Here is a 13,041-nt window from a genome sequence, read left to right as displayed (position 1 = left end):
CCAAATCAAAGGTTACAACCCCTGTAGTCACCGTGCACCTTCGCCTCTAACGCTTTCACAACACATACCGAAGCACTGTCAGCCACGCCATGAACACGTCAGCCTCTGGTTGTGCTTTATCTACGCAATCAGGCAATAAACCACCGTTAATCCATTGATAAATCAATGTACTGAAAACATGTATTTACCTTATTCTTGCTGTTAGCATCCGATGAAGCAATTTCTACACCAAGAATAAACCAACCAGTTGGATTTTTGATTAAATATTTTATTTGAAGCTACAACAGCAATGTATATGTCCTACATTCATCCAAAATGTATTTATATAAAATTTAAAAAATGTGATGGAAAAAAATACGAAACGGTAGAAAAAGTATGATGACAGTTGAGGTAAAAGGGTGGGGTGAACAGTCTTTGCTCTCACTAGGTAATCTGTGCCATCAGTCCCTCTAGCTCTGGACGTGCCTTGAAACGGGCTTGGTAATCTGCCTCTGTGTGCTAGGGGAAACAGAAAAGCAAATGTTATGATATTGAACAGTTAGTAACAAAATAAGTTTACATAGATATAGGATATGATCCATGTGCAAAAGAAAAGTCATGCAGAGGTCAACACAGACGGAATATGCTCACTGGCTTTACAGAGAGTTGAACTCCCTCTGGCTGATTCTTCAACATAACCTCCATAAAGATGGGGCATAATGTGGCTTTAGTTGGCTGAACTGTAAACAAAACACTTATCAATGCTCTAGAGTGAAAAGTTATGTCATGCAACTGCCAAAAGTTCAGAGAACACATTACTAACACTCAAAACACTCCATTACCTGAACAATTTGCTCATGGGTCTTGAGGATGGCGTCTACATACATCTTGGTCCCTTGCTCCGGCATGACCATGACTTCTGTGCTCTTAGTGGGCAATGCATAGCTGAGATAAAGGGATGAACTAACTATTCTCCTTAAGGTTTGTTAATTAATCAATAAATAAAAGACATTGGATGATGTAATCCCATGCTATGCAAGAGGGCTAAATGTGTGCCTCCTATTGAAGCATTATGAACTTTGCAACAGACATGGATATTTGGGACATAAAATCACTGAGTGAGGCCAGTAACACAGTATCTTGAAGTCTACCTCTCAGCCACTTTGACACCTAGCCGATTGCAGAGGTTGTGGATGTACTGAGAATAGTGTTCCACTAGGATCATGTCATACCCAGACACTTTCACGTTCAGAGTCCCGTACTCTGCATCTGTTGCCGTTTTGATCTGCTTCATCTGCTGTCTCTCTTTCTTTTTCTTTGGCTGAAGGTACCATACGTTTTATTAGAAAGCTGATATGGTAAGAGTGCAAGCTGGTGGCTTCAGTATTACAAAGTGTATACAAGTGATCTACTAAGGCCAGTCTTACCGCTTTTTTAGGTAACAGGTGCTTATATTTGCCAATCCCATGGGTAGGCATGGTCCTGTATTGTCTCTCATTGGAAAAAGCCAGACTCCCTGTAGAAAACAGTTATCCAGTCAAACAGATAGCCTAGATACAGTTAGGTAATTAAATAAGTGGCAATATCACTATCAGGATATAATCTAGCGATGTTACGTTTGATACCGGAGCACCGAGGCATGTGTTGAAATCGCTAAGCAGCTGACTTCAAAGAAGTGTGCTGATGCGTGTATCACTTTATCAGAAGTCAGTCATCGATGATGTCCGAAACTTCATTTGATCAGTGCTTTTTCGAGATACCACAGATTTCGCCGTGGTTCCAGTGATTTCCTAGATTAAAAACTGCTTTCAAACACCAAATTTACAAATATAGTTAGGATTTTGTACAAAAAGTTTCACCTGATCAGTAGTTTAGCAGGTGGTAGAGTAGGGAACAGTCAGGGACTTGAGGGTATGAGGTAAAATCCCATTGAAAGCACACTATTTTAAATTGTTTTGTGAAACCACACTTTCTGCACTGTTGTTCAAATATTTTAATTCAGTATAAACTTTGTCTTAAGCATCCTAAATAATGCCATAGATTCAGTGTTTGAAAAATAGTAAACTTGAAGACAAAAAAAGGCAAGCATGATGTAAAATGTGAACCTGGTATTTCACCTGATTATAGGCTACTAAAGCCAATGACTTATCGCTGCACCAGTTTTATTGAAAACAGTGTTAAAAAAAACTGCTCTGATATTCACACGCTGCTATTTATTGCTAACCAACAGATGTCACTAATGTGCATTGTGAACAGATAAAGAAGCACAGAGTAATGAACTCTTTTTCGGACACAATTTGGTGAAAGCGCTGAAAGCCTTCAGAAATCCTCAGTTCCCCTCATTAATATAATCCCTTCCTAAGGCTTTCCTATAAAGTCTAAATGTATACACATAATAGTAACTTATTATTGTTATTGGGGGAGGACTTACCCTGAATCGGATGTTTAACTGATACTGATGCCCTTAAAATAAAATAAACAGACATCAAGAGGTAGCTACCACCCATAGACTTAGACATTGCATCATTGGATCTGTCCTATTATGGAGTCTGAGTGCATGGGCAGCACCATTGAGGCCATCTCCATTTTGGGGCGGCAGGTAGTGGTTAGAGCATTGAGTCAGTAACCGAAAGGTTGCCGGATCGAATCCCCTAGCTGACAAGGTAAAAATCTGTCATTCTGCCCCTGAAAAAGGCAGCTATTGTAAAAAAGAATTTGTTCATAACTGACTTACCTAGAGGTTAAATAAAATATATATATTATTTATTTTATGGGGGGGTAGTCAATTTTCTTCTAATACTTCTATGAGTTGGCAAACAAACTGAAAGGGTGCACACTGCCACCTGGAGTGTGTTAGAACAGGTATAAAGCCATGGTTGGTGATTTACTGCCACCTGCAGTTATGGAATGTTTCCTCACGGGTATAATTAATTGGCTGATCCCTCATGTGACCTGGATGGAATTATGTGATCATTCCTTAACCCATCGGAAGTCCCACCCAGTTGACTACTGCAAAATGATGAAATCCCTCAATGGCGCTGCCCATATGCTAAAACAGGCTTTTGGGCACTAGAGTATCTATCTCTGTGCTACCACCCCATTGAATGAAACATGACCTGGTGATTATTGTATCCTGGACCAACCAACAATTGACTGCTTATAGGCTTATGCTTTTAACTAACTTACCTTAATAACAATGCTGCCCGGTCCAATGTACGTGAATGAAGGGCCAACTGTAACTGGATAGAAGACAAACAAATAATATATCATACAAGTGTTTTCATATGATATACTGGAATGTTTGACCTTCCTTCTTGCTTGCCAGCTAACTACAACCTGTGTCAAAGATGCCATTTCTTGGTAGAAGACACATTACGTTGAGAATGACAGGATTCTTTGCTCTAAAATTATTTTAGATTTTGAGCTAGTTGTTGCACATGTACACAAGCGGTTCTGAGAAAAACGCTTTCGGTTGGTCCGTCTGACTCAAATGTAGTGTCAGAATAAGGATAATATTTTAGTTCGGCTTTCAAATGTTTTTTATCCTTGTTTGCTTCTTCTGTTTTATTTTCATTTTCTTGAGTAAAAGTAAAGATACCGTAATAGAAAATTACTAAAGTAAAAGTGAAAGTTACCCATTAAAATACCACTTGAGTAAAAGTCTAAAAGTATTTGGTTAAAATAGTAATACATTATTTCAAATTGAAATAGGAATGTAGTGAAGTAAAGAAAGTTGTCAAAAATATAAATAATAAATTACAGATACCCCCCAAAAAATACTTAAGTAGTACTTTAAAGTATCTTTAATTAAGTACTTTCCACCACTGGACAGGACCTTATGGTGCTTTGAAGACAAACGGGAACTTGGAAAAAACAAGGCCAGTCATGACATCAGTGACATCATAGGTCGGAAAGTCGGAGCTCTAGAAAGATGGCCGAGTTTCCGGCTTGGAATTTCGAGTTGGATAACCATTCAAAACTATTTTTTCCTGTCGGAGCGCATTTTTTCCCGAGTTCGCGGTTGTCTTGAACGCACTGAAGTCGGAGATTTACGAGTTTCCGTTCTTTTGAACACTTCAAGAGCCACTGCATCAACTCCCCTTTCATCTGTGACAGAGACATTCTCGGATGTGTATTTACATTCCCATGCAAAAACTTCGCCTCTTCCTCTCTGGCCCAAATAATAAATGGAATTTAATGAAATATGCAAAATTAGGACGCGAGAACGAAACACAAAAGCAGCAAGCCACGTTTTAATGTACAGGTCCCCATTAAGAAATATATTTAAGCAATAAGGCCCGAGGAGGTGTGGTATATGGCCAATAAATATACCACGGCTAAGGGCTGTTCTTACGCACGACGCATCACGGAGTGCCTGGATACAGCCCTTAGCCGTAGTATATTTGCCATATACTACAAATCCCTGAGGTGCCTTATTGCTATTATAAACTGGTTACTAACGTAATTAGAGCAGTAAAATTAAATGTTTTGTCATACACGTGGTATACGGTCTGATATACCACAGCTGTCAGCCAATCAGCACTCAGGGCTCGAACAGCCCAGTATATAATATCGGATATATCATATTATGGAAGGTTTGTGGGCCATAATGACATAATTTACACCACTGCATCAGATGCCACAATTGCATTGTATTGGTGGAGCCGTGTCTTTTCTTAATTTCTTTTTACATTTTACAACTTACATTGCTACATCAAACCTGTCTAACAAAACAAAACACAGGTATTAACAAGAAAACGCTCAAACATACAAAAAATATCAATAAAATAATACAAAAAATAAACAATTATAGTGCAATTGTATTTACTCTGAAAAAATCTTATTATAATGATTCAGGAAGAAAAATCAATCAGAAAAACTTGTAATTTTTGTGTATGAAGTATTTGGCAACAAGAATTTCAGTGGTCTTGTTATCATTGCAATAGTAACATATTATATCTTTCATGTCAAAAACATAGGCAGTGTTCATAATGGTAAATAAGTATTTTGCAAGGTTTTCCCAAAATTCTGACACAAATTTACATTCAAAGAACAAGTGAGACAGATGCTCACCTTCTTTTTCACAGAAAACGCAGATATCATCAATAGCCGCAAATTTGGATATCATAGAATCACATGGATATATCTTATGGAAAATTTTGAAGTGCACTTCCTTAACTTTGTTTGGTAAACAGTATTTGTAAGGCCTTAACCATGCATTTTTCCAGACAATGTCAGGAATAAGCATGTTCCAGAAAAACTTTCCTCTCGGTGTAAGTTYGTTTTGTGAATGAAGAATTTGTCTTATATATTTATTACAACAAGATCTCTCAAGTAAGCCCACGCCTTCCAATCTGAGTTCTGGATAAACTTTGTGATCATTCCCAAAATTAAGATGAGTTTTCATAAGTGTAGTTAGATCACTGGGAACGGCTTTGATCACAGAAATAAACTCTCTGAAAGGTATTGGAAACTCTTTCAATGTTATAAATTGTTCATATGTGAGAATATTACCCTTGTTGTCGAAAATATCAAGAACAAAGTCAATATTCTTCTCATGCCAGCTGGGGTAGAACAATGACTTATTCCTTACAGTTATGTCTGAATTATTCCACAAAAGAGCTTTAAGTGTGGAAAAATTGTGCAGGAAACATATTTTCCAGGCCATTTAAGGTTGTTGATGAAACCTAGCCAATTTAGCAGGTAATCTTTCAGGAATATAATTACATTTCAGTAAAAATTGAAGACAATTTTATTAATCCCAATTTATTAAACACATTATTTGGAATGAAATACCATATTGAATCAGTATTGATCAAACATTTTTTCAACCAGTTTATCTTGTGTTTATCTTATTTATGTCAACAAAATCCAACACTTCTAGACCGCCTTCAGCTCTTTTGTTAGAAAGGACAGATTTTGTGAGACTTATTTTTCCAGAMGAAGTCAAGAAAGTTCTTATTGATCTCTTTACAAGTAGCTGGATTTACACATAACGATAATGAGGGGTACACAAAACGAGACAGTCCCTCTGCCTTGGACAGAAGTACTCTCTCAAGTATAGAAAGATCTCTTTGTAGCCAATTATGAAATATATTTTTAGTTCTCTTAATTTTAGGAGAGAAATTCAAATGTTGTCTGACTAAGTGGTTTTTTGACAGATGTATTCCTAAATATTTAACACAGTCCTTTACAGGAATATTTTCTATTTCTTTATCATCGGAGTCAAATAAACATAAGATTTCACATTTAGAAACATTCAGCATTAATCCTGATGCAATAGAAAATGCAGTTATAGCATTAAGGGCATGGGCGATCTGGTCTTTGTCTCTTAAGAAAAGAGTWGTATCATCAGCCAGTTGGGAGATTTTGATTTCTTTGTTAAAAATGGTTATGCCATACAAATTTGCATTATTCAGAATATCTAGAGATAGAAGTTCCACAACCAAAATGAATACAAATTTCGAAATTGGGCATCCCTGTCGTAAACTTCTGTTGATACTGAATCTTTTGGGAATATTAAGGTTTAGTAGCACAGAACTATTTATATCTTTGTAAAACATGCGAATTACTTTAATAACATTTTCACCAAATCCCAAAAGTTTAAGAGCCCTAAAGAGAAATTCATGTTCAATGGTGGAGCCGTGTCAGTCGTCGTAAAAATTAGGTTGTGACAAACTTCCTCTGAAACAGCTAGCGAGTGGGAGTGCTACCAGTGTGTCGTGAACAACGTTAGCGTGAGCAACAATAATTGAATCGGCAGTTTGCCTTCAAAATAAAAGTCATCCATGGAAACTGATGCAAACAGGTAAAACTAGTGGAATGATGCCACAACTGGACTAGATAATGCTAAAGGTTGGGATGTAAATGACAATTACTAGTTAATTTGACAAAAAACATGTACAAATATTTAGCATTAAAAGTGGATGTATTTGAATTCAGAATTCCATTGGGGCATACATATATGTGCTGTTCAGCCTAACCTATGGATTGTGCATCCATGGAATGGTTAAATGGTTTATCATCCTATTCAGTGACAGCCACAGAACACAAATGTGAAGAGTTTCCACAGATATTAGTGTCTTAGCTCTTATTGCGGAACTCTAAACCACTGAAATGAGCAACATTAAACTCACCAGTCAATCTATGTGCATTGAACATTCATATTGCACTGTACAGCCTAATCTATGGTTTGTGCACCCATGAAATGGGGTATCAGCCTACTGAGTAACACTCACAAAACACAACTATGTAGAGTTTACACTAATATTAGTGACTTAAACATATTTTTTTGTCAAATTAACTAATAATTGTCTTTTTCAATCTTGTTTAGCATTATCTAGGCCAATTCTGGCATGATTCTACTCTTTAAAAAAAAAATCCGTTTGCATAATCAATTGGTGACTTTTATTTTGATGTAACCGCTGATTCCACTATTGTTGCTCACGCTAATGTTGTTCACAACACACTGGTGGGAGTGCTGAGGTTTAGCTAGCCAATTACCTTTTAAACTCACTGACTGCCAGTCTGGCCAATATACTGCACTAGAGGAGCATTGCTTAATGCTAGGTAGCTAACGAACTGGCTAGCTAGCGATTTAGCTAGCTCACTGAAGTAGGGCCCTAGTGTTTCTCCCACAGTCTACAACTTGCCTTTGCCTGCCTAACTATACTGCAGTCATGTCCGCGGCAGGAGATTTTGGAAACCCTCTAAGGAAATTTAAATTAGTCTTTCTTGGCGAGCAGAGCGGTAAGTGTACAACTGAAAACTATATGGTGTAACGTTCGGCCAAGGTTGAAAATTAGATATATTTTGAACACGGAGTTCGCTAAATGGCTAGCTTGCTAACTTAGCTGGCTAGCTAGCTAATGTCAGCCCCGTTCATCTTGGGCGAGTCTCTTTTTTTTAATCGATATCCACCGACTGCCATACAACTGAGACCATGGCGATTCAGTTATATAGCTAGCTACGTTTACCGATCAGTGATATTGAACCTTTCGGTGATATCATATGTTTACATTGTTAACTAATTTATGGTTAGTTGGCTAACTATTTGGCAGTGTAAGCCAGTTATTCTAACTAATGTTTTCGACACAGGTAAGGAAACTTGCTAGCCTAAATAGCTAGCTAACTAAACTAACAAGCTGTTGTTGGGAGACTAATTGTTTCTAGTTAACACAGTCAGTCGGTTTGTAACGTTAGCTAAAATAAATCAAAACATGAACCACTAACCTAGCTAGATGCTACATACTACGACTACAATAACTAGCCACTATTTTATAACTATAGCTAGGGTTTGCTCTGGTGTGTTTATTCAGTCAGAGATGTCAGATTTGTCTTTGGTGTTCAGAGCGGCTGTAAAGTTTCCGGTGCTAACCATCTCAGTCGTCACTCTTGCTAAAGACAGCCTCTGTGCCAAGAAAGACGTCTCATTGCATGTCAAACCAAGTATCAACGTTATATGGTTGATTTATAGGCTCATGCCTGCCTGACAGCCAGCACTGTCTATTTCTCTGATATGGGGACTTCATATTGTACATTTCAACAGCCCTCTGTTCTCATTATGTGGTGGCAATTGTGATTTTAAAAAGCATCACCATTCTTATGAAACAATCTGCCAATCTCTGATTCTGAGAATTTGAGCTATTGTATATGCTGGATGGATCCGGTATACCTGAAACCCAACTTTCCTACAACATACATTGCAGACAGAACCACCCTGATTTAAGGCCTGTGGTTTTCAGTATGAGTGTATTGAGGGAGAACCAAGGACTGGAATGATGCATTGTGAAGCCTGGATGACCAGCCTGATCACAGCACTGCTGAGGGGGTGGGATGGTATGGAGGTGGGCTGTACGTCAATCTGTTCCTCTCATCGTAGGCAAGGCTATAAAGTAGTCTATCCTATATACCACTGTCAGCGACAAACATCCCCCTCCTTTAACCAGAACCCATGCTACACTTCAAATATATGTATGTGTTTGTTTGCTGTTGACAAGTCTGTGATGTGTTTATGTTGAGATTGGGGGTGGGGAGTAGTAATTTGGAGGATATACTGCTGTGATTTAGTTTGCTTTCTGCCCAAGAGGAATGACGCTTGACCCCTAGGGCTGTGACGATACCAGTATCGCAATATTTATGTGACTCTGGATGACATGTTTGTTTCCAACATTAGGGCTGTTTTCCTTTTTTTGTGACCAACCTTTTTTTATTCAGATTTGTCATTTTTGTTACAGGTACAAAAACAAATCAAGTAAATGCATACAAAGATAACCCAAACCATTCACCCCCTCAGTCCCCATCCTCCTCAACCCAAAGAAGCATGCCTTTCCTATCCCACCCAGCAACCAAGGTTGCTTATCAGTCTCCCTCCCATCATCCCCCGATTAACCCCATTAGGTTCTCCCCAGTCCCCTGCCCTCACTCACCCACAACAGCAGCCCTCCCTCCCCGGTTCCCCTTGCCCTCCACTATCATTACAGAGTTGCAGCATAACGATGAGTGGCAGCCTTACCTATGAAATCTCTTATGCTTCTTATTTTTTTTAATGGTCTTAAGCTGTTGATTAATACATACAAGTAAAATGTAAACTAAGTCACCATTTACCTTGTCAGACCTTTAAATGTAAGTTTGCAGACCAGATTAATTAGTTTGTCATGAAGGGAAATCAATGATAAAACAGAGGTGGGAAAATTGTGTGGAAGCCCATATGGGACTGGCCATCTATCCTCAACAGTTTAGCCCATAGGGATACAATGTGCTGTAGCCGCACAAGAAAGCAACCTCAGTCTGTATGGCACTTCAATACAGTGCATTCCGAAAGTATTCAAACCCRTTAACTTGTTCCATATTTTGTAACAATACAACCCTATTATAAAAGGTTTTCAATCGTTTTCCCCCCTCATCTACACACAATACCCCATAATGACAATTTTTGCAAATGTATTAAAATATAAAAACTGAAATATCACATTTACATTAGTATTCAGACCCTTTACTCAGTACTTTGTTGAAGCACCTTTGGCAGCGATTACAGTCTCAAGTCTTTTGGGTATGACACTACAAGCTTGGCACTAGAGGTCGACCAATTAATCGGAATGGCCGATTTCAAGTTTTCATAACAATCGGAAATCAGTATTTTTGGACACCGATTTGGCCGATAGTTTAATTATTATTATTTTTTTTATACCTTTTATTTAATCTTTATTTAACTAGGTAAGTCAGTTAAGAACACATTCTTATTTTCAATGATGGCCTAGAACGGTGGGTTAACTGCCTCGTTCAGGGGCAGAACGACAGATTTTTACCTTGTAGGCTCGGGGGATTCAATCTTGCAACCTTACACTTAACTAGTCCAATGCTCTAACCACCTGATTGCATTGCACTCCACGAGGAGCCTGCCTGTTATGTGAATTTAGTAGAAGCCAAAGTAAGTTGCTAGCTAGCATTAAACTTATCTTTTAAAAAAACAATCAATCAATCATAATCACTAGTTAACTACACATGGTTGATGATATTACTAGTTTATCTAGCGTGTCCTGTGTTGCATATAATCGATGCGATGCGTATCGTTGCTCCAATGTGTACCTAACCATAAACATCAATGCCTTTCTTAAAATCAATACACAGAAGTATATATTTTTAAACCTGCATATTTAGCTAAAATAAATCCAGGTTAGCAGGAAATATTAACCAGGTGCAATTGTGTCACTTCTCTTGTGTTCATTGCACGCAGAGTCAGTGTATATGCAACAGTTTGGGCTGCCTAATTTGSCAGAATTGTACGTAATTATGACATAACATTGAAGGTTGTGCAATGCAACAGGAATATTTAGACTTATGGATGCCACCCGTTAGATAAAATACAGAACTCTTCTGTATTTCACTGAAAGAATAAACGTCTTGTTTTTGAGATGATAGTTTCCGGATTCGACCATATTAATGACCTAAGGCTCGTATTTCTGTGTGTTATTATGTTATAACTAAGTCTATGATTTGATAGAGCAGTCTGTCTGAGCGGTGGTAGGCAGCAGCAGGCTCGTAAGCATTCATTCAAACAGCACTTTCCTGCGTTTTGCCAGAAGTTCTTCGCTGTGCTTCAAGCCTATCAACTCCCGAGATTAGGCTGGTGTAACCGATGTGAAATGGCTAGCTAGTTAGCGGGGTGCGCGCTAATAGCGTTTCAAACGTCACTCGCTCTGAGACTTGGAGTAGTTATTCCCCTTGCTCTGCATGGGTAACGCTGCTTCGAGGGTGGCTGTTGTCGTTGTGTTCGTGGTTCGAGCCCAGGTAGGAGCGAGGAGAGGGATGGAAGCTATACTGTTACACTGGCAATACTAAAGTGCCTATAAGAACATCCAATAGTCAAAGGTTAATGAAATACAAATGGTATAGAGATAAATAGTCCTATAATTCCTATAACTACAACCTAAAACTTCTTACCTGAGGAATATTGTTAAAAGGAACCACCAGCTTTCATATGTTCTCATGTTCTGAGCAAGGAACTTAAACGTTTGCTTTTTTACATGGCAAATATTGCACTTTTACTTTCTTCTCCAACACTTTGTTTTTGCATTATTTAAACCAAATTGAACATGTTTCATTATTTATTTGAGGCTACAATGATTTTATTGATGTATTTATATTAAGTTAAAATAAGTGTTCATTCAGTATTGTTGTAATTGTCATTAGTTCAAATTAAAAAAWTTTTTTTTAAATCATCCGATTTATTGGTATCTGCTTTTTTTGGTCCTACAATAATCGGTATCGGCGCTGAAAAATCATTATCGGTCGACCTCTACTTGGCACACCTGTATTTAGGGAGTTTTTCCCCATTCTTCTCTGCACATCCTCTCAAGCTCTGTCAGGTTGGATGGGGAGCATCGCTGCACAGCTGTTTGGAAGGTGAGCCTTCACCCCAGTCTGAGGTTCTGAGTGCTCTGGAGAAGGTTTTCATCAAGGATCTCTCTACTTTGCTCTGTTCATCTTTCCCTGGATCCTGACTATTTTCCCAGTCCCTGCCGCTGAAAAACATCCCCACAGCTTGATGCTGCTACCACCATGCTTCACCGTAGGAATGGTGCCAGGTTTCTTCCAGATGTGACGCTTGGCATTCAGGCCAAAGAGTTCAATCTTGGTTTCATCAGACCAGAGAATCTTGTTTCTCATGGTTAGAGTCCATTATGTGCCTTTTGGCAAACTCCAAGAGGACTGTCATGTCTTTTACTGAAAAGTGGCTTCTGTCTGGCCACTACCATAAAGGCCTGAATGGTGGAGTGCTGCAGAGATGGTTGTCTTTCTGGAAGGTTCTCCCATCTCCACAGAGGAACTGTGGAGCTCTGTGAGTGACCATCGGGTTCTTGGTCACCTCCCAGACCAAGGCCCCGATTGCTCAGTTTGCCCGTCGGCCAGCTCTAGGAAGAGTCTTGATGGTTTCAACTTCTTCCATTTTTAAGAATGATGGAGGCCACTGTGTTCTTGGGGACCTACTATGCTGCTGAATTTTTATAATTTTTTGTTGGTACCATTCCCCAGATCTGTGCCTCCGACACAATCCTGTCTCGGAGCTCTATGGACAAGTCCTTCGATCCCATTGCTTGGTTTTTGCTCTGACATGCACTGTCAACTGTGGGACATTATATAGACAGGTGTGTGCCTTTCCAAATCATGTCCAATGAATTGAGTTTACCACATGTGGCTCCAATCAAGTTGTAGAAAGATTTGTAGGATGATCAATTTAAACAGAATGCACCTGAGCTCAATTTCGAGTCTCATAGCAAAGGGTCTGAATACTTGTGTAAATAAGATATTTCAGTTTTTTTATTTGTAATACATTTGCAAACATTTCTTAACCTGTTTTCGCTTTGTCATTTTGGGATATTGTGTGTAGATTGAGCAATTTAAAAAAAAAAGTATTTAATCCATTTTATAATAAGGCTGTAACGTAAAAAAATGTGGGGAAGGGGTCTGAATACTTTCCAAATGCACTTTATATTGTCCGTACCTCTAGTTGGCGTGGAGTCATTGTCTAAATGTCCTTGAACATAGGCAATATAATAATGA

General features: G+C 38.5%; 2 protein-coding genes across 11 annotated transcripts in view; one reads left to right on the top strand and one right to left on the bottom strand.

The window, feature by feature from the left end:
• Window positions 1-258: 258 nt before the first annotated feature.
• Window positions 259-3,406, bottom strand: LOC111979992 (large ribosomal subunit protein mL48-like). 4 transcript variants are annotated; one of them, XM_070449447.1, is made up of 7 exons: window positions 3,166-3,406; window positions 2,411-2,442; window positions 1,407-1,495; window positions 1,131-1,300; window positions 822-924; window positions 631-719; window positions 259-498 (listed from the first exon to the last, which is right to left on the bottom strand). In XM_070449447.1, exons 3-6 carry the CDS (start codon window positions 1,455-1,457, stop codon window positions 669-671), a joined length of 375 nt encoding a protein of 124 aa, XP_070305548.1. In that variant the 5' UTR covers window positions 1,458-1,495; window positions 2,411-2,442; window positions 3,166-3,406; the 3' UTR covers window positions 259-498; window positions 631-668. The 4 variants fall into 4 exon arrangements, with proteins under 4 accessions (XP_070305548.1, XP_070305547.1, XP_070305550.1 ...); XM_070449446.1 differs by having other exon boundaries at window positions 259-719; XM_070449449.1 differs by having other exon boundaries at window positions 259-719; window positions 1,212-1,300.
• Window positions 3,407-7,440: 4,034 nt separating this feature from the next.
• The window catches only part of rab6a (RAB6A, member RAS oncogene family), a 31,024-nt gene continuing 25,423 nt past the window's right edge, over window positions 7,441-13,041 (top strand). For 5 of the 7 annotated variants that reach the window (XR_011481750.1, XM_024011527.2, XM_024011525.2 and 2 more), the window contains exon 1: window positions 7,441-7,728. Coding sequence is in view for 6 of the 7 variants with exons in the window: in XM_024011527.2 (XP_023867295.1) it covers window positions 7,659-7,728 (70 nt within the window). In the remaining variant the exon portion in view is untranslated. Of the gene's footprint in view, window positions 7,729-7,878; window positions 8,077-13,041 lie in introns of those variants that run through there. The other 2 variants (XM_070449445.1, XM_024011528.2) reach the window with 2 other exon arrangements.

Source organism: Salvelinus sp. IW2-2015, linkage group LG20, assembly GCF_002910315.2.
Source record: "Salvelinus sp. IW2-2015 linkage group LG20, ASM291031v2, whole genome shotgun sequence".
Classification (NCBI taxonomy): domain Eukaryota; kingdom Metazoa; phylum Chordata; class Actinopteri; order Salmoniformes; family Salmonidae; genus Salvelinus; species Salvelinus sp. IW2-2015.
Note: the sequence above shows the minus strand (reverse complement) of the source record. Positions and strands in the feature narration are given on the sequence as shown.